The 26,748-nt window shown below is 38.5% G+C and overlaps 1 protein-coding gene across 1 annotated transcript in view; it reads left to right on the forward strand.

Moving 5' to 3' along the window:
* Positions 1-2,342: 2,342 nt before the first annotated feature.
* CFAP54 (cilia and flagella associated protein 54) overlaps positions 2,343-26,748 on the forward strand; it is a 159,701-nt gene continuing 135,295 nt past the window's right edge. Inside the window, exons 1-13 of the mRNA XM_088141903.1 lie at positions 2,343-2,542; positions 4,977-5,082; positions 7,447-7,593; positions 10,449-10,620; positions 11,239-11,297; positions 15,158-15,301; positions 16,360-16,473; positions 16,551-16,652; positions 17,465-17,663; positions 20,402-20,485; positions 24,041-24,153; positions 24,266-24,437; positions 25,863-25,948. Coding sequence (XP_087998029.1) covers positions 2,343-2,542; positions 4,977-5,082; positions 7,447-7,593; positions 10,449-10,620; positions 11,239-11,297; positions 15,158-15,301; positions 16,360-16,473; positions 16,551-16,652; positions 17,465-17,663; positions 20,402-20,485; positions 24,041-24,153; positions 24,266-24,437; positions 25,863-25,948 — 1,698 coding nt within the window. The remainder of the gene's footprint in view (positions 2,543-4,976; positions 5,083-7,446; positions 7,594-10,448; positions 10,621-11,238; positions 11,298-15,157; positions 15,302-16,359; positions 16,474-16,550; positions 16,653-17,464; positions 17,664-20,401; positions 20,486-24,040; positions 24,154-24,265; positions 24,438-25,862; positions 25,949-26,748) is intronic.

Raw genomic sequence — 26,748 nt, forward strand, 5'->3', positions numbered from 1 at the left:
GCCAATAAAATATTATTATAATTTCTGTATAGCAGTAAAATAATTGTGGATAAATGCTTTAGCATCTTCAAACAGTGAATGCTTTGCATGGTTTTCTTAAGAATACAAGAACTGTTAGTCCAAGGTCCAGCTGGTGCTCAAAACAATCTTCATAATTCAGTAGAACATATTTTCAGTTAACTAACTTTGAAATGAAGAAATTTGGCAGAGTAACAGTAATATGAACCAAAACAAAAGTGTCTGTGCCATTTACTGTTTCCCTATATTTATAGATACATAAATATTGTCTAACTCACTTACTATTTATAGTTACTATTTTGTGAAATATATAGTACTTATTAAACCTTTGGCTGACTAGACATGTTTTTAGCAAAGGTTTCAGGCCTAATTTCTGATTGAATATACAATTCTTTCTTTCAGCTTAAAGTATGCCATTTAGTGCCCTGGTTCTCTCCAGTGAATATGCATACCACTAGATAAACTCTGTACAGGATGCAGAATAAGTCACCGAAAGTTTTTAAAGTGATATAGGGAAGTTATTAAATACATAGGGAGTAATCATATTATTTTGAATTGATTTTAATTAAAATTAAATGAAATTAAATCAAATTTTAGTTTGGGTCCTGCCTTTATCCACAGTATGGAATGTACTATTGGCATATTATTGAAATGCCAAAGGCAAAAAAGCCTGTATCCCCTGTATCAGAGTGAACCCCGTGTTCTCCGGCTCACACTCCACCTGTTTTCTGGGTTTCCCAGAATTTCTAGCTTTTTCTCTGGCCAAGGGCCAATCAAAAGTAGCAGAGATGCCATCCCAGTTATCGATACAGTTCTTTGCAGGCACTATATGCTGCCATTGTCTGTTTTAATGTATGTCAGTCACCCAACCTGAACAAAAGAAAACATTCTTTATATTTTATTTTCAGACTTGTGATTACTGTACAATATAATAGAAAACCCAATGGCTGGTCCTTGCTGTTATGGTATATGCAAAACACTAGTCTTCAATGAGCAATTCAAAGTTCAAAAATATTATTTTATTGTACAGTGACGACTTTCCTATTATATAAGAAAATGTGCTGCTGTACATCCATCTGAAAGGCACTTAATCAAAAATATCATCTAATGCTTTTACCAAAAGTTTATTTTGGTAAAAAAAACCCTCTATTCTGGAATAGCTACATTTATGGTTCTTCATTCAAAATGCCTCCTGAAACCAGAGCTAATTTTGCTCCAGTCTCCCCTCTATCCATCAAATGTCCCAACAGCCCATTATCTTTTCTCAGAATCCTTCTCCCCTCCTTTTTGGGTAAGAAGAAACTATTTTAACCTCTTGGTGGCAATTAGCTCTACATACTAGACCTGGTTCTTTGCCTAAGAAGAATATTTGACTCATGGGACATTTGTGCATGTTTTGGAAAAATGAGGGCACACAAAGATGTGATCCTATGAAAATCATACCACCTTGGTCCTGTGTTTCTCGGGGTTATTGTGCTTTCAGTACAGTGTCGTTCTATTTATTATTATTATTATTATTATTATTATTAGTTAAAAAGATAATATTACACTACAGTTTTCTCTATAGTGGCTCAAAAACATTTGCTTGCTCATCATCAGCAGACTTCCATCTAGGATGTTTAGATTAAAACTGTTTCATTTCATTCTGTCGTTGCTTTCTCACCTGTGTCCTGCTTATAAGGATTGACCTGTAGTAAATATTTTAAGAGTGTTTCACAATGTAAGGCTTTAGAACCAGTAACAAAGCAAATATAGTACATATCTCTGATTTGACTGTAATGCATTTACACACCAGATTTCTTTTCCCCACTAACTTTTAACACTGAATTCTGGAGCTGAGTGTCATCTTCGGGAAAATCTAGAAAAAAGGACAAAAAAGAATTACTCCTATGCCCTATTAGTGGGGAAGATACACTGGCATATATTACTGAAAATCCCATTTATAGAAGCAACTTTTGAAGCAGCATGCAATTCATAAATGAAACACGCTGCTTCGCATTTCTCACACAAGGTGGGAAGGCAACCATTCCGCTGCCATGAGCCCACTGGACGATCATGCCATGGACAAAGACTTGGGCCAGTCGGCTTCCTCCGCCACTCATACTTTGAAACGCCGGAACGCGATACCAAGAATACCGAAAGAGCCCTACGCTCGTGCCGGGAGGACAAAGAAAGCGCGAGCGCCCGCCCCTCCCTTTACTTCCTCCCCCTCGGGATCCTCCTGCCTCCGCCTCCCCCGCGCTTGCTCGGCCTGTTGGACTGTCTCCTAGCAACGGTCCGCGTGCCGTTGCTTGGGCAGAAGGGCCGAAAGCGGATGGAGCGCTATGTCTTTACTTCTCAAAAGCAGAGCGCGATCCCCGACTCTGCCTCAGCCGGCTCCCGCCATTTTCTATGGCTCCGTGGATCCGAGAAACCCGGTGGTTCACCGATTCGAGACCGACCTGAGCGACTGCTTGAGCCTCCTGAAGCAGAAACGGGAAGCGGGGGGCGCGAGCTCCAGGGATCAGGAGCTGCACAGGCGAGGGTAAAGCGGGGAGGGACTTCCTGCTTCTTTCCCCACTCTGTCCAGGGCGGCCAAAGCCCTCTCGCATCCTCTCTCCCCATGTGCTCCTCCCTCCCTCTATCCTTCCCTGTAGCAATTTCTCATTACTGGGTGGATTCGACATACAGTAATTCATCTGTATTTGTATTTTACTTTACGTCCGACTGTGCCGCCGCATCGAGCCTGTTGTGGCTGCTGTCGAAAAGCTAAGCAGGGTCGGACCTCGTTGGTACTCGGGGGGGAAAGTCCCAAACAACCCAGTTATCCTGGGAAGGGGAAAAACCTCCTGGAAAAAGGCAGTAGCAGACCCGTTTATTGTTGCCAAGAAAACGTCTAGGTAAACATCAGCATGACTCAAGGGAGACTTTACCACTATGGAAAACAGCAATTCTGCTAATGTAATACTGTAGTTGCCATTACCCCCTCCTCTTAGGCTCTCCTGTCTTGAATCTTCAGGCAGTAAGAGGAGTTTATCAAAAGATGTTTCTCCCATCAGTGTATCTCCATTCTGGAGAAATGCTGCTTTGGTGGAGTCTGTTGTGAAGCTTTTAAAGGCAGAGGAGGTTTATAAGGGGTGGATGGAGGAAAGTTAATTTGAATTCTTATTAAAATTAAATTACTTGATTACCACATTCAGTAGCATTACCAAAGCCACAGTAGGTATTTCTTTTAAGTTTTGGCTATATTTACACATGAAGACTTATACAGTTTTCACAAATCTAATTTCAGACATATTTTCTATTTTCCACATCTGTTGTTGAATAACAAGTAGACTTTTAGTTTTTAGAAGCTGGATTCTTCATAGAAGTTGCAAACAACAGACTGGAATGCTTTCCTGGTATAAACTATAAAAATGTACAGAAGAGTTGAATTAGGTGAATTAACAAATTGTAATAATACTACAAGGACTTCTTCATGCAAATAAGTTGTTCAGTTGATAAGTTTACTTTTGTGAGGCCAATGAGGAATGGGGTCACAGAATGTCATGTCTCCTGCTTATGGTTTACAGTTTTTTTTCTAGATCTTCTGTAAACTTCTCCCATGACATTCTGCTCATGCTAGTTGTTTGTTCATATCAGCAGGTTTTGCATGAGTAAGCTGGTTGGAATAACATTTGCATCAATTGTCAGAGTGTACAAAACCACTAGAATGAAACTGATATCTAGCAGCTTCTTTTTGTATTCATTCCTTTTACTTTAGGAGTTGTTGAAGTAATTGGCTTATAGAAGAATGTGTAAACTTTTAGAAATGGAAGACCAATTGTGGAAACCTATTCTAAAATAGCCATAAACTGTTGGGAATTATTGTCCAGCAGATATGGATGTTGCTAGATTGAGAAAGCTTTCAGAAAGTATTCAGCTCTTTTATTTTAATTTCATTTCATTATCTAACGTAATGGAATGGGCAGATATCCTCAGGAAGAGCCAGTCCCACAAATAACCTGACCCTGTGCTATGTAGCGCTTTAAAGATGATGACCAGCAGCTTGAATTGCACCTGGAAAGCAAATGGAAACCAGTTTAGCTCATGCAACAGTGGTGTAAGATGGTGAACTGCAGAGTGCCCAGAACTGCTCATCCAGTTGCCACTTCATGATCCCTTTCAAAGGCAGTCCCATGTAGAGCACGTTGCAGTAATCCAATTGGGAAGTGACTTAGATGTTGCATGTTTTTATTTGCTATTCTCTTTTTATCTTTGTTTTCTGTTTCCTGGTTTGGTTTAATCTTTGTGGGGTGCATGTCAGCATAAAATAGTATCTGTTTTGATTTCAGGGTTCTAGCAGTGTGTTTGGGCTGGATCTGTTTGATTGCTTCTGATATTTTTTTAAAACTTTTGTTATTATTCTAGCCCAATAAGATTTCCCCATTGCAATCTATTATTTACTTAGATCTCAAGGAGAGTTTATGGAAATAGTATTTTTGTATTTCATGGTGTCTAAAACTTGTATCAAACAACTAAATATTTTAATAGGTTAAACCATTTCAGATATCTTATGATAAAAGTTACAGTTATTCATGACTTTTTTGGTCTTCGAGTGAGAGTTAACTCCTGGTAACTGCCTGGAGTAGTCCCTGCAGTTTTCTTGACAACATTTTTCAGATTGCCTTCTTCCTAAGGCTGAGAGAAAGCAACTGTCCCAAAGTCACCCCATTAGCTTTGTGTCTCAGGCAGGGGTAGAACTCACAGCCTCTTGGTTTCTAGCTTGAGGCCTTAGCCACTACACCAAACTGGTCTTAATATATATGACTTAGGGACCTGTTATTTTATAAATATTTATGTTAAGTTTTCATTCTTGGCAAACTTAGGGAATCCAGAAGAATATAGCACTATGATCTTACTGCCATTCTAAAAATATTAATCTGACAAGATTATTACCATATCCCAATAAGTGTTTTTTGGTGGTGATTTTTATTTAGAGCCACTTCTTTGTTTAATATCTGGAACAACTACAGGCCTCGACTCCCAGCTTGGTATTACAATGAAACACTTGTGAAAATTGGTGATCAGCTTATGGAAATGAAAGTAAGTAATGTTTCTAATGAATCACTTTTATCAAATTTCCCTTACATATGTGAGTGTTCTATTCCAATATCTGTATGAGTGTTCATCAAGTTTTGGAAAATTATGCTTAGTATATAATATTTCATTTTCAGTTGGGTGGATCTTTAAGTTTTTACATAGCAGGAATTGGGAAAGGGAATCAGGATCATTCTGAAAAGGGAGGTAGGTTTTATTGAATGTCAGGGAAGTCTGAAACAGATGGGAGTAATGGTAGAAGGCTGCAAGTAGAAGAGGGAATTGACAAAAATTACTGTACTTCACCCCATTTCTTTAATCAGTGCTTCCACAGATCTTGGTCTCTTGAAAGGAATGAGCCCTTTCCTTCTCAAAAATGAAACTCTAGATCTAGCTCAACATACTGTATGCAATTTTTTAAATTTATTTTTTAAAAATTAATTAATTTAAAATGTAACATTTTAAGCGTTAATTTCAGCAATGGCAGTATCTTAAAATGACAAGTGTTGATTGAAATAGTTTTGAATTTGAAATAATTTTACATCATACTGCCTTCACTCAGCATTTTATAATCCTAAGGCTGATTTAATTGCCTTAGTCTAGTCTTCTGTGATGTGCATGTTGCAGAATTACCACATGCTTTTGTATTCCCAATCTTGAGCCCTGTCTTTTCCATTCTGTTTACAGGTAGTCCTCAACCTATGACCATTTGGTCAGTGATCATTTGAAGTTACGATGGCGTGGTGGTTATGAACCAGTCCTTAGAGTTCTAGCTGTCCCACCACCCCTGTAGTCATGTGATTGTGATCTGGGCACTTGGCAACCAGTTTGGACTTATGACTGGTTGCAGTGCCCCATGATCACGTATTCGCCATTTGCAGCCTTCCCTGCTGGCTTCCCCAGAAAGTTTTCACCACCTGCACACCCTTCCCCAGCTGCTCTGCGCTCGCACCGTACTGGCCAATTGCATACCCTGTGCACCCTCACTCACCCTCCCCAACCTGCACCACACCCCCATGCACCCTCCTTGATCTGCGCTGCACCTTCACTCACCCTCCTGATCCTTGCTGAACCTCTTGTGCACCCCCTCACACCCCCTCCCCGACCCATGCCACACAGTCACACACCTTACTTGACCAACACCACACCTCTCACGCACCCTTGCGCACCCTTCCTGACCTAAGCCGCACCTCTCATGCACCCCCTCATGACCTTCCCTGATCCACACGGCCACTCTCACATACCCTTGTGCACCTTCCCAACCTGTGCTACGCCTGTCGCTCACATCCTCACTGTGTCTCCCCTGCCCCCTATACATCCCATTGCTCCCTCCCCTACCCCAGCAGCAGCCATTTACCTGCCTGCGGGCCTTGGGTCTTGCATCTTCCTGCCGGCTTCCCCACTGTGGGAAGCCAGCAGAAAGTTGCCTCGCCTAACGACTGTGGGATTTTGTTAATGATGGCAACCAGGACTGCAGGTATTGCCATCGCTAAGCGATGCGGTCGTGCTTTATGACTGCATCGCTTAGCGATGGAAATTCTGGTCCCAATTGCAGTTGTAAGTTGAGGACTACCTGTATATATTTAATATTATTTAAAGATACTTGTATTAATCTATTGCTGTTTTAAAATCTATTGTTTTTTTCTGCTATTATATTTATGTTTTTATTCATATTTTTTGATATTTAAAACAGATTTGTATGAAATCAGTTTGGAGTATTTACTTAAGAAAGGGTGATTCACCTCATGAATCATATTTATTTTTATTTATTTATTCGAATGGTTGGGTTTACGCAGCACCAAGTCATAGATTATAAACCACTTAAACGTAGTTCACACAATATACTGATCCAAAGCCAACGGACCATGTGACAGCTAGTACTGTGTACTCAACCAGTATCAGTTGCTGTGAAATATGAGCAGTAGGTCTAATTTTACTAATTTAGTCTGTATTAATGATTCTTCTTTTCAAAGGAAGTATTTTAAAAAGTTTACTTGGGACTGTTCTTATTTGGAATAAAGAAGAACTTACTTTTAAAACCACTAAATAAATAACAAAATAGTATTTTGTATTGTATCAGCTGCACTAATCAGTATGATTTCCTCTCTAGCTTATAGTACTTGCTTACTTGAAAATGAATTCCAATGGATTCAGTTGTTATATATGTTTACTGAACTTCAAATGTTTAAATTTAAAAATTCAATAAGTGTGGATAACAACAGAATTCACTGGAATTCATTTTCAAGTAAGTGAGTATTGTAATAATAATTATTAGATTTTTATCCTGCCTTTTATAACTAAAGTATCTTTTAAAATTTTATGGAAAATAAAAATGTAGATATATGTAAAATGCATTATTTTTCTTTCCAGGAATATAAGCTAGCATTCTTGTATTGCTATGAGCAGTATCTTCAACAAGTTAGTGGTATAAATATAAACAAACACGGATTAGATGTGCATCAATTCAAGTCTATTTTTTTCCCAAATGGATTTAGAGATCAAAGTGCTACACGAACAGTGAGTATATAAAAGAAAGATTTACAACAGCTGTTATGTTATTTAATGTTTTCATAATTTGGCATTAGTCAGGCTTCATGAAATAAGTAATAAATATGGTCTATATTATATTCCAAATGCAATAATTTGATGAGAAGGGAAGAAAGTAAGTGATTTTTCTCAAGATGATTACACTTCTCCCATTCTAGGAACAAGCTTAGAGAAATAAGAGCAGAAAGTCATTATAACTCTAATGTCTTATTTCTTTTCTAAAGTCCATTCATGAATTGTGAGAGCAAAGTATCAGAAATGCAATTTTCTTTTTCCTTCCCATAGTTAATTTCTGGATTTTGACAGCAACATATCTTTGATTACAGGTAGTCCTCGTTTAGTGACCACAATTGGGATTGGCAACTCGGTTGTTAAGTGATGTGGTTGCTAAGAGGAAAATCATGTGACTATAACTGTGTTTACAATTTTACTTCAGCTTTCCTTTTTCCTGACTCCCCCACCCTTTGGAATGCTCACCCCGGTGCTTGGATAATTAGCAAGAATGGAATTAATGTTTGTATTGACATTCATTGGTGAGAAGGGATTACAAGAGAGTAAGCAGGCACACAATGGGGAATACACATCAAAAGAAATGCGCTAGTGCCAGCTGTTTGCCTAACGTGCAGCTGGGAAAACAGCCAGCGCTAGTGCATTCCTCTCAATGTGTATTCCCCATTGTATGCCTGCTTATTCTCTTGTAATCCCTTCCTTTCCAATCTCTCTTCTCTGAGAGGGGTGGAAAGAAAAAAATGGGTCAGGCACAGGAAAGATTGCCTAAAGAGATGGCTTGTTTAGGCAATCTCTCCGCTCTGCAAGGGGGGGAAAAAAGAAAAAAAAAACAGGCACAGGACAGTGTGATCTAACTGACTGTTATAGCGAACACATGACTGACAGACACTGTGAAGCTGTAAATGTGCACCGTGGTTACAAAGTTATTTTTTCTGCACCATCGTAACTTTGAGTTGTCACTGCATGAGGCAGTTGGTAGGTGAGGTATACCTGTAATTGCACTTTCTTCCCCAAAATTATTTGTCTCCATATATTTTTTATATATTAGAGCTTATACTCCAACAGAAAAGAGTGAGTGCTCAGAATTCACACTGCCTTTTTTATTGAATAGATCCATTGCAATCAGGTTTTTGGCTAGGATCTAGTTCTGACATTGTTTTCATCACCTTGCTGGGTGAGCAACGTAAGACATTGGGGGGAAAAGTGAGGACCTCCCAATTCCTCTATACCTCAATACCATCAACCATGGCCTTCTTCTGGGCCATTGGCAGGACTAAACATGGAAGGGTGGCACTGTTTTACAATGGTTCCTGTCTTTCCTATCAAACTGTGTCCAGAAGATGGTGCTAGCCAATTATAACTGGATACCAAGGTTATTGATTTGTGGTGCCAACACTGGGAGAAGTCATCCAGAGTTCTGTACTAGCTGAAGACCCCAATTCTATAGCTCCTTACCACCCAATTCCAAGGAAGTTGTCGATACCCTTATCCATTGCACACATATTTCAATTTAGCAATTTATTTAAAAATAGCCTCTGCTAATGGAATATGCTATAGCTTCAAAACATTCTATGAAAGAATATATATATATATCCTCAATATGCAGTGGCCATATTTTCTACATTAGAAAGGACTCTCAAAGGACAATCTGCTGTTTTGTGTGATAGACTTAACTGGTCTGAGTCACCTTTTAAAGATGCAAAACTACTGGAAGAGAGAACATTCAGTGTTCCCATCAGTAGTTAGCATCTGGGAGAGGCATGCAGTTACTGATCATAATACAGGTAGTCCTCACTTACCAACCACTTGTTCAGCAACCGCTGAAAGTTGTGATGGCGATGAATGAGTAGTACTTGTGACCAGTCCTCGAAGTTCCAGCCATTGCAGCATCCCTGTGGTCCCCAGCCCTTACCTGGACTCCCACTGTTTCTCGCTTAACGACCCGCGCGTCTTGGGGTTATGATAGCAACCAGGACTGTCAGGATTGTTGCTAAACAATGAGATCATGTAGCAAATAATTGGATAAGAAACTGAAACAAACCTAAATCATTGATTTTACTGTGTTGGAACTGGAACATAGGTTTGCCTAAGGAAAAACCCCACAATTTCAGAGACTCTAAAGAACTTCATAGACCATACATTCATTTACTTATTTATTCATTCAGTGGACTTCCACTCTTCCACAGTCTTCCACAGTCTCTCAGTGGCTTACAAATTAAATAAAGCAAAAATTAAAACACCCACAGACAAAACCATTTGCAGTAACAACAGCAACAACAACAAAAACATAATAACCCCAAAACAAAAACCATGAAAAACAAATTATAAAAATAAGGGAAGAAGAAAACACAAAAACAAGATGGCACGAAGTAGAAATCTAAGAAAAGGCCTTCTGAAATATTTTTAACACCTGAAAAGCCAGCAAGGAAGAAGCCAGCCTGTTCTCTGCTGGGAGGCTCTTCCAAAGCACCGACATTGCTGCCACTGTTTTAGTGAGTCCTTGCTTACATTTAAATGCAGATCAATAAAACGATTGCTCAAATCAAGCACTAAATGATGCCAAAGTGCTCATTAGACTAATAATGTAGGATTTAAATATTGAACGATTAAAAAAAGCAAAACTATCTTGAAAGAAGAGTGAGGAAAGAAGGATGGCTGCTGCAAAACAGGACCAAGAAAAGGGTTGAATTGTGTAGGGATGATCTGAGTACTATTGGTGGGAATAAATAAAATAATTGGGAAAAGAGGTAGTGGTCAGAATGTCACATTTTGATAATATATTTCTGATTTCGGTAATTTCTCATTTTTCATCTTAGTTCCATGTTCTGCAAGCAAGGAATATTTGCCTTTACAAAATGGTATGTGATAAAGACAGTGATCTCTTGAATCAAGACTCTGTGAAGACATGTTTTAGTATCTTAGCTGTACTGCAACTCATCATGCAGATGACTTTGCCCCATGAACATTTATGTTGGATTGTCTACAATGGTATGCACTTTTTAAAAATACAAATGCAGTTTTAAATAGTGTCTTATGCCCCATATTGGGCAATCTCTTAAAATTATGAAGAAGTTTCCATTTTGAGAGTTTTTAAAAAAATAGTTAAATAATCTGATGAAGGATTTCATATTTCTCTTTAAATTTAATAAATTGTTCCATGTTAGCCATCATATTTTTAATGTAGATGGAAATGTAATGGGATACTTTTAAAAAAAATAAATTAACGCTAGTATGTAAAATATGTAAACCTGAGAGGATAGTTCTTATTTTTGGGTTCCTAAGTTTAGGAAACAAATTCATAAAACTATTTACTATTGAGGTATTTTAAGAAGATTATACATTATATAGCATCAAGGATTTTATTATTTATAAGTTTTGTCTACATTGTTCACATAGATCTTTCAACTGTAGAAATGATACTGTTGGGATGTAAAAACATTGCAAAATTTTAATTGAATACTGTTGGTTCATTAATAAACATGAGGTAGAGTAGAGGTAAGGATAGTTTCTAATTTATTCACAAAATTCATAATAAATATAATAAATAACTACTCATTTGCATGGATTTGCATGGTGTGTATATTTTAAAAATATTTTTTCTTATAGGCACAGTACATATGTATACCATATGTAGGCATTTGATGACTATAGGCCAATCTGCTAAGGTATGTAAAATAAAGTATAAGCATTTATCTGTCTGCTAGTTTTTTGTCAAAATGTTTTTTGTCAAAAAGCAAACAAAATGCTTTGTTAAAACTACTGTTTATTTTGTGTTGGGTAATGTTTAAGCTTTTATTTGCATTACAAATATGTATTATTAAAATGCATTCCTTAAACAATAATAAGACATCAAAATTTATTTTTCTAATAGGACACTTCTAACCCACACATCTATAGAGGTAATTAGGAAGAGAGAGATGTGTTTCTTCCAGGAGAGAGAAGCTTCACTTGTTAAAAAAAAGGGGGGGGGCTTTGGCAGGGACCAGGTTTGGAGACAGGTGAGAAAATTGGAGCTCTCTCTTCAAAGTGGCTGTCCTGTCATTTTAATGTATGAACTATTAAATATCTACGCTATCTTTGTATTTAAATATACATTATCTGAACTTAGAGGAAAGATGCAAAAGGGTCCTGTGGATCATTGGATTGCTCTTTAATGTGCTAAATGACTTGTGACCAAGATGATGCTGTTTTCTGTTATAATATGCTTGTTCTTTGCGATTGTTGGGAGAGTTCATGCTTCATGCTGGGAGAAAGCATTTATATTATCAACAAGGCTGTGGAACAACCTGACTCAGAATATTTTATCTTGCCCCTCTTGATTTGTGTTTATATATTGAACAAAAAGGCCTTGTTTGGCCTATGGATCCCCTTTTCTTTAACAACAATGATCTGTTTTCCTTTTTTTTGTGCTGACTAGACCATATAGGTCTGGTAGCTCTGGGGAGTTTCAAAAGCAAATCATGAAGTTTAAATAAAATAAGAGAATAAAACTTGCTTTAAGAGTGTGAGAACTAGGATGAGTTCAGAACTATAAAGATGTGATCCTGGAATATTTATAAAATATACTGTATATACAGTCTTGCATATATTTTGCTAATATTTTGCATTTTCATATGTTTTCAAAATAAACAGTATATGAATATATAATGCAGCTACAGGTAGTCCTTGAGTTACAATCATTCGTTCAGCAATCGTTTGAAGTTATGATGATGCTGAACGAAGGGCACTTATGACTGGTCCTCAAAGTTCTGGCTGTTATAGTGCCCCGTGGTCACATGAACAAAATTCAGGTGGCTGGCAACCAGCTCGTACTTATGACCAGTTGCAGTGTTCCATGGACATGTAATTGCCATTTGTGACCTTCCCTGCCAGCTTTCCCCAAGCAAAATCAATGGGAAGCTGGCAAGGAAAGTTGCAAGTCGCTGGGGTAAGTCTCTCCCCCACCTTTCCTCACTTGCACTCACCATGCCTTCCTTCCCCCTTTGCTCACACATACCCCGCTCCCTCTCTCCCTGGCCTCCTTGTGCTTGCACACTTGTATGCATGTACCCCGCCCCCTCTCCACGGCCTCCCTGCACCCCTTCTCCACAGCCTCCCTGCAGTTGCACACACACACGCACATACCCCATGCCCTTTTTCCACAGCCTCCCTGCAATTGCATGCACCCAACACCCTCTTTCCTTGGCCTCCCTGTGATCACACACACGTGCATGTACCCCGCACCCTCTTTCCATGGCCTCGCTGCAGTCATGTGTGCGCGCGCACACACCCTGCGCCCTCTTTCCATAGCCTCTCTGTGATTGCATGCCCTTTTTCCATAGTCCCTTTTTCCACAGCCTCCCTGCAATCCCATGCACCCAACACCCTCTTTCCTTGGCCTCCCTGTGATCACACACACACACACACACACACACACGTATCCCGCACCCTCTTCCCACGGGTTTTCTGAGCTTTCTGAGCTTGCACCGCACTGAACATTCCCTCCTCCATTTGCGTGTGGCCTGTGCTGGGCCTCCCAGGACTTTCCCACCCTCACCCCCTTTCAGCATCCCTGTGGTCCTTACCTGGGACTCCCTCTGCTTCCCACTTAATGACCCATGCGTCTTGGGTTATGGTGACAACTGGGCTGCCTGGATTGCCATTGCTAAGCGATGTGGTCATGTGACATTGCACTTTACGACTGTATCCCTTAGCAACGGCAATCCCAGTCCCAATTGCACTCTAATTTGAGGACTCCCTGTGTTTGCAGCATAAAAATTACATGGGTTGGTGATATAGATGAGTTTATTAGCTTAAACTCTAGTGCCGTCTAGTGGCTATTTTTCACTGATGTTTTCCTTTAACTTGCAAAGAGTTAAAGATACTGTAGTCTCCATTACTATGCAGAATAATTTAAAACAAGGAAGATTAATTGCAGAAACATAAGCCAAAACAATAAATTTTCATCATAAAAGAAATATTAACAGTTCCCTTTCAATACCTAAATTTTAACCTGCCTTTGGGGGCCAGGCAATTGCTCTTTACAAACTTGATACATTTTTCTCTTTTTAGCATCTAAATTTGTACATGGAGATTAAATTAACTTTCTTCAAATTATATTTTAAAGCTAGCAGAATTAGTATTTTTCTCTGTTCAATCTCTGTTCCCCATAATATCATTATTTCATGAAAAGCATGACCATTTAATAATGTTTAATATATATGTGTGTGTGTGCCTTCGAGTCAGTGTTGACTCCTGGTGACTGCCTGGACAAGTTTCTGCAGTTTTCTTGGCCAGGCAGGACAATTTTATTTGCCATGACTATATTATCATTATACAGTGGTACCTCGGTTCACGAACTTAATTCGTTCTGCGATTCTGGTCGCGACCTGAATTGGTTGCGACCCGAATCAAATTTTCCCATAAGGTTCAATGTAATTACGGTTAATCCGTTCTGACCCCTCCGAACTTGGTTGCCAACCGATTTTGGTTGCGACCCGAATCACATTTTCCCATAAGGTTCAGTGTAATTACGGTTAATCCGTTCTGAACCATACGTATTTTTTTTTTAAACCACAAAAATATGACACAAAGTACAGTACGAAGAGAGAGAACGCTAACCTTGCTCGACGTGACTTCTGGCGTGGAGGACAGGAAGGTGGGTGGGGAGGCGGTTATTGCTTGGAGGGAGAGTCTCCCTACAGGAAGCCACGACCATGTGTCATGGCAGGGAAAATGGCCGCGAATCCTGTTCATCACCCAATCCGGCGTTCGCGAACGGAAGCAAAATTTTGTGAACGGTGCTGTTCATGACCCGAATTGGTCGTGAACAGAAGCGTTCGTGACCCGAGGTACCACTGTATTTTGATGAACCAAAGGTCCTTCCCAACTTAGGAGATACAAGAGACAATGATAATCACCAACCTTTCCCCAGCAAGAGTTAAGCAGAAACATGGAATTTGTTTTGCCACGTACCAGTGCAGAGTTAAAATCAAGCTACCCCCTCTGCTTTCTCTGCCTCTGAATTAGAAAAAGAAAAAAAAGATGCATCAGCTTGTCTGTATTTATAAAGAGGTTAGTTAAGTACAAAGATAAGCTGAAGATTACCACTATCAGTAACCAACTCAGAGTGAAGAATTTGGATAAGTATACTCATGTATTCTAGATACTCCAAGAGCCTAATTATTACAAAAATAAAGCAAGCCTTCAGTCCCTCCCTGCAGTTCCAAACTGAAGTTTGTGATATGACTTGAGGACTTTCTTTACTTTATGTGAAAAACTCTACTCCCTAATTTTAGGCTTGAAACCGGGAAGGGGGATTGTCTGTGATGTTGTGTTCTATTTCAGAAGTAGAATGCAAGGGTAGAAACAACTCTTGAAGGAGGGATGTGATTTATAGAATCAATGTGGCTTGGTAGCCAAAGGCACTCAAAATTTGTTGATCTGTGTTACATAACCTGAAATACATATATTAACAATATCAAAGAATAAATAAAATAGCTGTTAAAACATCTGGCTTGATTAATAAACAGATTTTTTTTAATAGGTGCTTGAATATTTATTGTGGGCATCAGTATGTATGGAATCATCAATTCCACTTTTAGCTGTGCACTATTTGACATGGAGAGCCACTCTGTATGCTGCTGTTTGTCAATGTTATTATGATTGCCAGTCTGGTATTCATGGAGAGGTAATAATTCCTATTTTAACTTTGATTAAAAGATATAAAAGACACTGCTCTTTGAACTTCTCTTTCTAAATCATGGCTAAAGGGAGTTTCTTTGCTTTATATTCCTTATTTAGTATAGGAATAGTTTACATTAAAATTTGGGATTTGTCAAGCTAACCATACTTTTGGTGAGTATACTTTATAAAAAATTGATTAACTGCCTCTGGCATTTTTCCTTTTTCTGTTTCCCAATCTTTTGAATTATAACTGTTACCAGATTTGGTTTTTGTACATGGCCAACTTATTACTACATTTCTAAATTAGTAGGACCATCATTTTTATTTGTCCATTCAAATTTGTTGCTACTATAGGGCATCAATTGTTTTTGGTATTACCAATCAAGTAAGTTTTCTCTATCCTGCCTCTAGGTTTAATTGTCATCTGCTTTTTTCCATTCACTACTTGTTATACACCCAGTGTATTCTCTTTAACATGTTTCCAATTTTGCTCTGTCTGTTTATCCACTGAGCAAAATCAGTTGTGACATTTGAGCAAAAATATTGAATGACATTTACATCCCAAGCATTGTGAGTGTTTCCAGGATCCTTTTTCAGCTTTGTTCCCTTTACTATTTGGAATCTGACTCTATGATGGGGTTTGGAGTGTTGCATATACAGGGAGTCCCCGGGTTAAGAACAACCGGTTTATGGATGATCCATAGTTAAGAACGGAGCCTATTGGAGCAGAATTTGAGTTAAATTCACAATGGTTTGAGTTAAATACACAATGGTTTGAGTTCATTACATAATACTACTTATACAGTATTATACAATAATACTGTTCTGGCTTACATACAAATTCGACTTAAGGACAGACCTTGGGAACAAAGCTCGTTCTTAAACTGGGGACTACCTGTAGTGTCAGTTGGACTTCTAGGTTAATATGGGACAGTCAGTATTGCCATTTCCCTCCCCTACTTACTGTGTCCTTATTAAAAAGGGAACAGTCTAAAAATATTTTTATGTGAGAGTTTCAGTGTGCATATAATAAATTAAATGAATGAATATATTATACTGTAGGTATTTGCACGGCGTGGTTTGATTAAAATTGATGAACTAAAGCAAATGGAGATTATGAGTTCATCACCTCTGAGTACAGAAACAAAGAAGAAATTCAAAGAAGCGACTGTGAAGGTATATATTTTTCATAAAGATTACTATATTTAAAAACAAATAATATAATAATCATGCATTTCTTCACTTTGGGCCAGATGGCAGTGATGATTTTTAAAAGAACAGCATTTGAACCAAGAAGGCGACCAAAAGGAGTTCTGAGACCAAGAATAAAAGCTAATCTGAAAGATGCACAGCATGTAAGTTTTAGGAATGTTGGCTTGTCCTGGCCAGGAATGGGAGCTCATGAAGGTGGCTTTCCTTCATATCTTATGTCTGTCAGTCTACTTAGAAATAAATCACTTTGAGCGAGACTTATTCTCAGGTGAGTAGATACAAGATTGCAGCATTAGAATACTTGTTTTGAAAAGATTTTGAGTTCAACTGAGGCTTTATATCATTTAATTAAGTTAGTGCTTCCAGAGTCTGTCTCTTCTTGAAAAATAGAGCTCTTTAAAAAGAGATCTTTGCATTGGAACCTATCACTCCATTCTGTCAGGTCCTGTTTTTTTGTGCTGCCTGAAATTGCCAATAAGTACTAAAATGTTTGAAACCGCAATCTAATGTGTAGATTTCTCTGGGGAATCTGGCTTAGAAGGCTCTGTCTCCAGAAAGAAACTACTGAGAACTCAAAGTTGCTGCCAGTGCCTGGCCACTGCAGCTTACTGGCCTTCTGAATCTTACTTATTTGCCTCTCTCACTGATATAAAGGTCAGAGTCATGACCTTTAATAATTCAGTGACACAGTCCTAGTTACACATATACATACTATTTGCAGCATGTTTTATCTTTCCCTCCCAGTAATCCCTTTTTTAAGAATCATGCTTTATAACATTTTGCTTCATATGTTTATGAAAAAAGGCAGCCAAGTTTCACTTCACACTGAATTCTACAATATAACACAGAGTATCATTCAGAAGTCATGGTAACTCACTGTTTTATAGGAACTTATTACTATAATTCAATTTGTTTGAAATATAACATGATCCTTGATATTTTTATTTTATTTCAGCTGCCTTGGCCTCGTACCATCACAGAACGGTTGCTGATGGAAATATTTGATTGCAATTCCTCACTTTTTTTTGCCATTATGGAAGCTCTATTTGATAAAAACAGACGGACCCTGATCCCTGGACCTCCTGTTCCTGATGAAGTGGAAGTGCGTGATATTATTTCAGAACTCTGTTTTGCAGGCGTGGATATTCTTGATGGTAATTGAATATATATGATAGAATGACAGAAAAAAAACCCAAATTCAGTGCTCTATACAGAATTAGCATAGGACAGCTTTTCCCAATCTGGCCACTTTCCAGATGTGTGGACTTCAGTTTCCAGGGTTCTTAGCAGTATGTTGGCTTGGGAATTGAAGACCATATATCTAGGGAAAACAGACTGAAGAAGGCTGCTGTAGAGACTGAGTAGTATGATGAAAAGTAGCATGATAAAAACACAAGTGCTTTAATTTTAATTTACAAAAATAGCAGATAATTCTGTGCATATATAAGTACATTATTAATACAAGGGAATTCTACTCCACTAAAACTGATCATAAAATGGAATAATCTCTGAAGTCATTAAAATGACAGAGTGTGGTTAAGTGGGACATCAGTTGCACTCTCATCAACTACAGGTTGAAGTCTGGTCTGTAATTAAGAAGTAAGTTGTATACTTGGTTATCAGTAAGTTTTTGGCCCAGTTTAAGCTGCTGATTTTAACCTTCAAAAGCCTATTTGACTTGGCACCTTTGTTCTTGTAGGATTGTCTCTTATAGCCAGAATTAGTCTGCCCTATGCATTCATCCTGAGAAGGTTGCTCCAAGCTCCCAATCCACAAAAGATAAAAGGATTGGGTGCCCAATAGTGTACCTTTTTGATGGTGGCTCCCACATTATGGAATACCTTATGCTCTGAGAGGCAAGCCTCCATCTTGCTTGCATTTCCCAAAGCTGTTAAGTCTATTCTGTTATGATATGACTGTTCTGCAGATGTATTTGTTACAGTATTCTATTCTGTTTTTGTTTCTTCTAGGCAAACTGTCTTCAGTTGTTTAAATAGGGTGGTATAGAAATGTTGCTTCTAAATAAATACATACATACATACATACATACAAGCTCCAAAGGGTTTGTCAAGAGAAAAGCAGAGATTCAAAAGTCCTGATAAGTAAAGCAGATGGAATTCTGTTTACTTAAACCATTGCCCCTATATCCTGTTTTTTTTTTTTTTCCAGCAGGAGTATTTTCCTTTTATTTTATTTTTTTAAACGATAAAGCTGAAGCTTAGCCATTTTTTACTAGCTATTGATAGAGTTCAGATCTCTTTAGAAGTAGGCATCTGGTTTCTTGATGTATGACTAAACTGTGTTGTTCTGCTCCTTGATACGGAACAAAATGTTTTCATAGATAAAGAGCTCATCTAAACCTGAGCTAAACTTTTAAAACAGTTGTTTTAATGTATTGTTTGCCTTGAGTAGGGAGGAAAATATGTCAGCCTAAATCATGCTGCCCCATGCAGCCTATCTTTACTGTGTCTCAGTAATGAAGCTGAACAGAGTTGCTTTTCTCCCATAATGTAACATTGAATAGTTTCAGGGCAGGGATTGGTGAATTTTCCTTCCCATCTTTGGATAGCTACTCGGAGAAAAACCAACTGCCAGTCTTTCTCCAAAATGCATGGTGGGATTGGGCTGGGAGATTCTGGGCTCTGTCTGCCCTCTTCATCCCATGCCTTTCTTAGGGTTTAGGCAGCTGGAATGTTTCTGAGGGTTTTACTGGTTAGGAATAATTTCTATTTATGCATTTACTGCCATGGGAATATCAGTCTCTCTACTGCCCAAAATATGGAAGGTTGAGAGATCGATATTCTATGGTAGACAAGTCAGAAGTAGTAGTAGTTGTGAAAGGATAAAAAATAATTTTTGAGGCACCTAACATTTAAATAAGTGTTGCCTACTAGAATTCTGGGGAGGCTGAAACCTAACTTCCACCTCTGTGGGAGAGGAAAAAAAGAGTCAAAATCAAATCAGACCTGAAATATACCCTTTGGCTTCCAACTACTGCTTTACAGAAGAATGAGAAGGTGCTTATTGGGAAAATGATCTCATTGTCCAAGTCGAGCCTTGTCCTCAAGCCTGTTAGCAAGAACCAGTTTACAGTACAACCTAGAAGATATTCACCTTGGCAGAAGTCCTACAGATTTATCTTTCAGGACTGGCTGCTACAGTGTTGAACAAGTCTTCCTTGGTATGTGTGGGGTCTTAGAGATGAAGCTGCTAAGCCCCTATAATTAATGAGAAATTAGGCCCAGCAATGGGCTTTTTGTGAACTACTATGAAACCGTTTTAATAGCCATGGAAGTTCCATTTATTTCATTGATGGCACTCTAAGATTCATTGGACTTAAGATGTACCATTTCACCAGTTCATAGATCTGCCTGGGTTAGAATAAAGATTGATACCTCCTGAGATCTAGTTTCCCTTTTTTCAAGAGACCAGTAGAATCCTTCCCTCCTCAAGTTGATCTTTAAGTTGCTATGCCAATTCTGGGGCTTCTGTGTGTTTTTTTCCCCCTATGCTGCTTATACGTTTGCGGATAACTTGGGCATCTTAGGCCTAAAACATGCAGGAAGAACTTAGCTAGCAAACAACTAAGCTGGGAAGGACCTCCACTGATATGCTTGTGAGCTCACTCCTTATCCGACAAGCACTTTTCTCTGTCCACCAACATGCATTTGGCCTTCTGTGAGTTAGATATTCCCATTAACCCCTAAGAATTAATAGACTGTGCAAGCCAGGTGTCCAGTCTTTTGTACCCAAAGCTAAAGTGACCATGTGGGGCAGTGCTTGGCAACTGCATGGGGAGGGGGATTCCTGCAGCAGGTTTGTCAAGTCAAGGAATTGACCAGATAATAAATAATATATAGTATTTAAAAAGGTTTATGGCTTTTTTTTTAAGGTGGTGGCGTCAATGTACCAAGTAACACTTCTGAAATTTCTTCAGCAATAACTACATCACCACTTATGCAGCAGATATTAGCAGGTATATACATTTTTAATTTTACAGTGCTTAATTAAAATGATGAAATGTTTATGCAAGACAGTGCTTTATAAGACAAGTCACAATAATGATAGTTTTACTACAGATAAAGATGTTTTGACACCTGTTAAATTAACTTCTACTAACCCCCTTTTTAAAAGAAAATTAACGAGTTAATTTGACAATTTAGATGGCCATATATTTCTTAACTTGCTTGTGGTGAGCAGGTCAGTAGAAGCAAAGCTAGTAATTTGGAGCATAGGTGCTGAATTTGGCTCATGGTAGGGCAAATCTCTCTTTTCCTAAATGCCTTGTGCCCAGCTTGTAGCTTAAGCCTCTTTTGACAACAGTAAATATGGGTTGAATTACTTGGGTTATACTGCACTCTTGAGTGTATATTGAAACAGTAATACAAAAGTGTTACACTTACCCCTTTGTATGTCCTGCTGACATAGAGAAGAGTAGTTCAAGAATCAACAGTCAAGATTTGAAGGATCAAAATGCATTCCATGAGTTAAATACATCTATAGCAGCATAGAAACTAACAAAATCGGAACAGTAATATCTAGTTCCAGTAATATCCAGTGCAAATGAAACTAAGGTCAGAAACTAAGAGCATAGATGTTAGTCATTTTGAAGCTGTATTTGCGCATCTTGCTAGCCCAAGGTTAACTAAACTATGTTCAGTGAATCAACTCTGTTATTCATGCAACATACTTGTAGAGGAGCATAGAAATAACCTTGGGAGAAGTATATAGTGAGTGTTAGTAAAATATGAGTTTAGCCTAGTAAAGTTAGTAAAGTAAAGTTTAGCCTAGTTAGTAAAATATGAGTTTAGCTTAGAAAAACAAAACCATGAGAAAGAGACATAAGATTACTCCGCCTTGACTCTCTTTGTTAGAAGAGGGAGGGAAAGGGAAACCTGGCCAGGATTTCAAGATACTATTATTATACAGGTAGTCCTCAGCTTATGTCCATTCGTTCACTGACTGTTCAATGTTATGGCTGTGCTGAAAAAATACACATATGACCAGTCCTCAAAGTTCTGGCCATCACAGCACCACCACAGTCATGTGATCACGATCCAGGCACTTGGGTGCCCAGCTCGCGATCATGATGTCTCAGGGTGCCGTGGTCATGTAATTGCCATTTGCAACCTTCCTTGCAGGCTTCCCACAAGCAAACTCAGTGGGGAAGCTAGCAGGGAAGTTTGCAAGTCACTCTGGTAAGTTGTCCCCGCTTTTTCTCCTGTCTGCAATATACCCCTGGTCCATGCACAGCTTCTGCTGGCCCTCCCTCAGCCTCCAGCACGGACTATGCCAGCTCTCCTGGCCTTCCGCTGCTCATGTGCAATTTGTGCCAGCCCTTCCAGGCTGCCCCCAGCCTCCTGCAACTCCTTTGTGGCCTGCACTGGCCATCCCAGGCCCTCTCCTGGCCTCCTACAACTAGTGCATGGCCTGCGCCAGCCCTCCCAGGCCCTCCTTGGCTTCCTCCATCCCCTGTGGCACTCCCACACTCCCGCCTCTTCCTGCTTAACAACCTACACATCTTGGGGTTATGACAGCAACCGGGACTGCCCGGGATTGCTGTTCCTAAGTGATGTGGTCATGTGATATTGCATTTACAACTGCATTGCTTGGTGATGACAATCCTGGTCCCAATTGGCATCGTAACCAGAGGACTACCTGTAGCCTATATCAGTAGAGTTGTAGTATTTCTTGTGATGCTGTCTCCTGACCTGACCTACCTTGAAGGGCTGATAGTACTGGATCATAAATTAACCACAGAGATAGACAGTGCATTGCACTACAAACTAACCAACCATGTTTTGGTTACTGTGTTGTATAATCCAGCTAGAGTCTGGACCAGGAATCTACAGTATAAAGTAGGGCTAAAAAAGTCAGGAATTCAAACATGAACCTGTTCACAGTCATTAGCTAGTCATCTGCTGATGTTTGACTGAACTAGTTAGAGTGACTGTTTGCAAGCATGGTTTTTCTTCTGTTCGGTTATTTTTGAGGTACCTTGCAATCCAACTATTTTTCTTATTCCAGCTCTATGTATTTATACTCTTCAGGAGTCTGCACTCCTGAGGTTTGGTGAGATTCATCCTCCATATCTGAGTCAGGTGCTTTCCTTCCTAGTGCCTGCCAAGACCAGCCTCCATTAAGTATTGCTCCATAACCATAGTTTTAGGAATACTTTGCTGCCCAGACTTGAATAGGCTGGTATTTTGAGGCTTTATCACTAGCTGTTTCCACTAACACTTTTGTTTTTGCCAGGGAATCGATCATGTGATCCATATAGCTATAGAATGACTGTTTGCTCCTCTGTTGCATCCTTAATTAGCCATCATAGGCTCACTATCTGTGTCTCAGCTGAAGCTTCATTTGGCAGGTCTCCAACAGTAGTTTCTTCCTATTAACAGTACAGGTAGTCCTCAACTTATGACCACAATTGGGAATGAAACTTCTATCACTAAGTGATGCAGTCATTAAGTTGGTCGGACTCAATTTTATGACCTTTTGCTGCGGTCATTAAGCGAATCACTGCAGTTGTTAAGCAAATTCTGTTTCCTACATTGACTTTGCTTGTTGGAAGCCCCCGGGAAGGTCACAAATGGCAGTCACCTGACCCTGGGATGCTGCAACCATCATAAGCACATGCTGGTTGCAAAGTGCCTGAATTTTGATCACATGACTGTGCGGATGCTGTGATGGTCGTATGTGCAAGGACCGGTTGTAAGTCGCCTTTTTCAGTGATGTTGTAACTTCAAATGGTCATTAAATGGATGATAGTAAGTCAAGGACTACCTGTACAGGTGTCCTTTGTCTCATTATTTGCAGTTCTGTGTTTTCACAGTTACAGACCAGACCTTGGTATATGTGATAAAGGTTTTCCCATATCAGTGATTTTGGTTTTGTTTTTTGCTACAAATTTGCAGATGAGCTTTTGCACATGCATAAAACACTTTTTAAAGTGGATAGTTCAAAGAACCATATACAAAAATGTATAAACCATCATGGCTGATTTACACAATCTGCAATACTAGAACCAAGCAAGCCACATGTTGGTTTTGTATATTTTGTGAAGCCAGTCTCTCTAAGGTACATGGACCTTGGATGTAAAAATAGTGGAGAAAATGCCAGTGGTGCAGCTGAAATTTGGTAATCACTAATAACCAGAAAAGATGTCATTCTCCAGAACTTGTAATGTGTAACATTGACCAGAAATAAGATGGAATGGAATGTGGGTTTCATATACCTATGTCCAAAGCCTATTATATGCTTCTTCTATATTATTTTTAATTTAGGCCTTAAAGGAACATTATTTCCTCTACAAGGACTTTGAATGCCCTCTCCTCCCATATATATCTTTTGCATAAAAGTTTGATTTGATTATGATATGCTATATTAAATGAAAACAGTTAAAGACGTACTATTGCAACAAAATTAGTAATATGGATATACTGTATAGCAGTTTAAAAAAATTCTGAGGGTTTTTATTACAGTTTATGAAGAGTGGAAGATTCTTAAACCATTTATATTACTCTTACAGGGAAAAATGGTATTTCTGCAGATGCTGCATTGAGGTTTATTAAGATAACCTTCAGTTATGAGGAATGGGATTCATTTGATCATGCAGCTGTACTGTTTTTTTCATTTCTTCAGGTAATGAATTTCATTAGTTTTATTCAATTCTGTAACACAATCATAGACCCTGTAGTTTCATTATTATTTTTTTAAAAAGCTATATATTAATTCTTATTTCTTTAAATATCAGAATCAGAGTAATCCAAGATGGAAGAAAGCAGAAGCAGAACTCAGACTACTACTTGTAATGCAGAATTTGTTGTCTACAAGAAAAGCAAGGCATGGTTTGTGTATTCAAGGAGATAATATCCGAGAAACAGCTGCTTTTCGTAGTCCAGGGAAAAAATACATAGCATTTCTAGGTGGGTTCCAGATTACCACTGGAGTGATTAACTGTACTTCATTAATTTAGCTAACTCAAGGTCTTTCTGTCAAATAAAATAATCAGTTATTTGGTATTTCTAAAATTTGTAACACTTTTAAATTAATTTATTGCAGTAGTGACCTGGTTCCAGTACTAGCATATTGCTATTGCAATGCTGTTGTAAATTGCATTAATAGTATAGATATGCTGCAGTAATGGCTACTCTAAATCTTGAATGCTTGAATTGATGGCACAACAAGATCAGATATTACTTTAGTTTTGATCAACCTATTATTTTACATTCTGTTAAAAAAAACCAAACAAACCCTAGACCATTGGTTCTCAACGGGGGCGGCACCGCCCCCCGGGGGGCGGTGGGAGGATGCTGAGGGGCAGTGAATTTATTTTGGGCGGTAGGGGAGCGGTGGGCATGTTTTGGGAGGTAGAGGGGCGATGAGCATGTGTTGGCATTCGAACTTAATTTTAAAACTCCCCAAAAAAATTATTAAATCGATTATCCGGTTTACACCATTTGTACGAGCAATAAAACGAACTTATGCGATGGCTGCCCTCACGCACTTCTAAGAACGGTGAGACGAATTTGTATTCTAGGTAGGATGACCTTGAAGAACTCGACACTACGATTCTTCTCCGATCCCAACCAGCACAGCGCATGCGTCAGCTGTTTTCCCGCGCGATTAATCGCAGTGCGTGCGTCAGCTGTCTTCCCGTGCGATTAATCGCAGTGCGTGCGTTGAGCGTCCTTTCAATATGAATGTTTGATTTGACCCGTCTTTCTTGAGTTGCTTTTCGTTCGCTTCATTTTTTTTTGCATTAGTCATTTTAATTTTAATAAAAGGAATGCAATTACCTTCCAGGGCAAAAGTATCGAGTTAAATCGAACAAATTTGGTGTGTAAGTCTACTGAAAAAAATTACTTAAAATTTTGCCTTTTATAATTCAGTAACTCTCCCCCCTCTCCCCATACCCTAAATTACAGGATTTTCACAAAGGGTGGTGTTGAAAAATTTTCCGCTCCTTAGGGGGGCGGCAGCTTCAAAAAGGTTGAGAATCACTGCCCTAGACTCATATTTTCAGTTAGACACTCAGAAGAAGAAATAAAGAAGCTTGGAAGAAAAAGAATACTTTTGCTGCTAATTTGTTATACGTTGTATCTGCTGTTATTAAACATAAAAAATGAATTCTAATTTCAGTTGACATTTTCTCAGATATAAATGTATCCACATTTTGTTAGTTTTATTCAAAAAGAAATATATAAATATTTCTATATATAGAAATATATAAATATATACTCATTTTCATAATTCTCATTTTCAACCTAACCCAAACTAATTCAGAATTTGAATTTAACTAACATCTTAATAGAACATTGATTGATTTTTTAATTTAATTACAACTATAGAAGGATCGGTACAACCAGGAAAAATTACTGATGATCTTTTTCTGCTGGCAAGAACTCTTTATTCCTCTGTCTGCACATCTAAAGAGGTACAGTAAGATTAGGCTATTGGTATGAAGTATATGAAATGGAAATGTTAAATGAATGGGATGTAAATGTGGTTTATCTCTATGTTTCTGTTAATGGCTGATTCCAGGTATTCCCTAGCATTTTTGGATTTGGCTTTATCTAAAATGTAAACAATTTCCTGGCTGAAACTGTTTTTGAGTCTTTCATGTGTAGTGAGATTAAGGAGATCTTGATTTTCCATACCATTTAAAAAATAAAATCAAAAGTCTAGGAAACAAAACATCCTCTCTGGGTTAGGGCAACACCCAGATAAGTGGGAAACAGCACCAGATAAGCAATCAGGGAAGAAACAATACCATAGTTAAGAGACTATCAAGGAAGCCCCCTCCCACCAAGACTGAAGGGCGAGCTACTACAGCTAGCAAACCCTATACTTCGTTGCACTGATGATACTACCTTACCTGGTAATGAAACCTCTGCTAGAAAATGACAAGGCTCAGAGAGCACCAAAAACGCAGCAGTTCAACCTTGAGCTACATATATTCTTTTCTGTTGGATTTATATTCTTCCTTGCTACCAAAGAAAATAGTTCAAGATAAGTAATGATCCTCCTACAATATTTTAAGCTGGTTAGTCTGGACAGGAGACAATACCAGTGTTCATGTCCTGAAAGTGTTTTGATTTTTTTCAGTATTTTCTCAGAATGCACTGAGCTTACCACTAAATCTCTTTGAAAGAAATTGTATGAGCTAGCTAGCTTCAGATAGCAAAGCACTTCCATGTATGTCAAGTACATCTAAAATTAATAAGAAAAATAATT

This window comes from Python bivittatus, unplaced genomic scaffold, assembly GCF_059951505.1.
Source record: "Python bivittatus isolate LINGU-HERP-01145 unplaced genomic scaffold, Pbiv_v1 ctg000330_np1212, whole genome shotgun sequence".
Classification (NCBI taxonomy): domain Eukaryota; kingdom Metazoa; phylum Chordata; class Lepidosauria; order Squamata; family Pythonidae; genus Python; species Python bivittatus.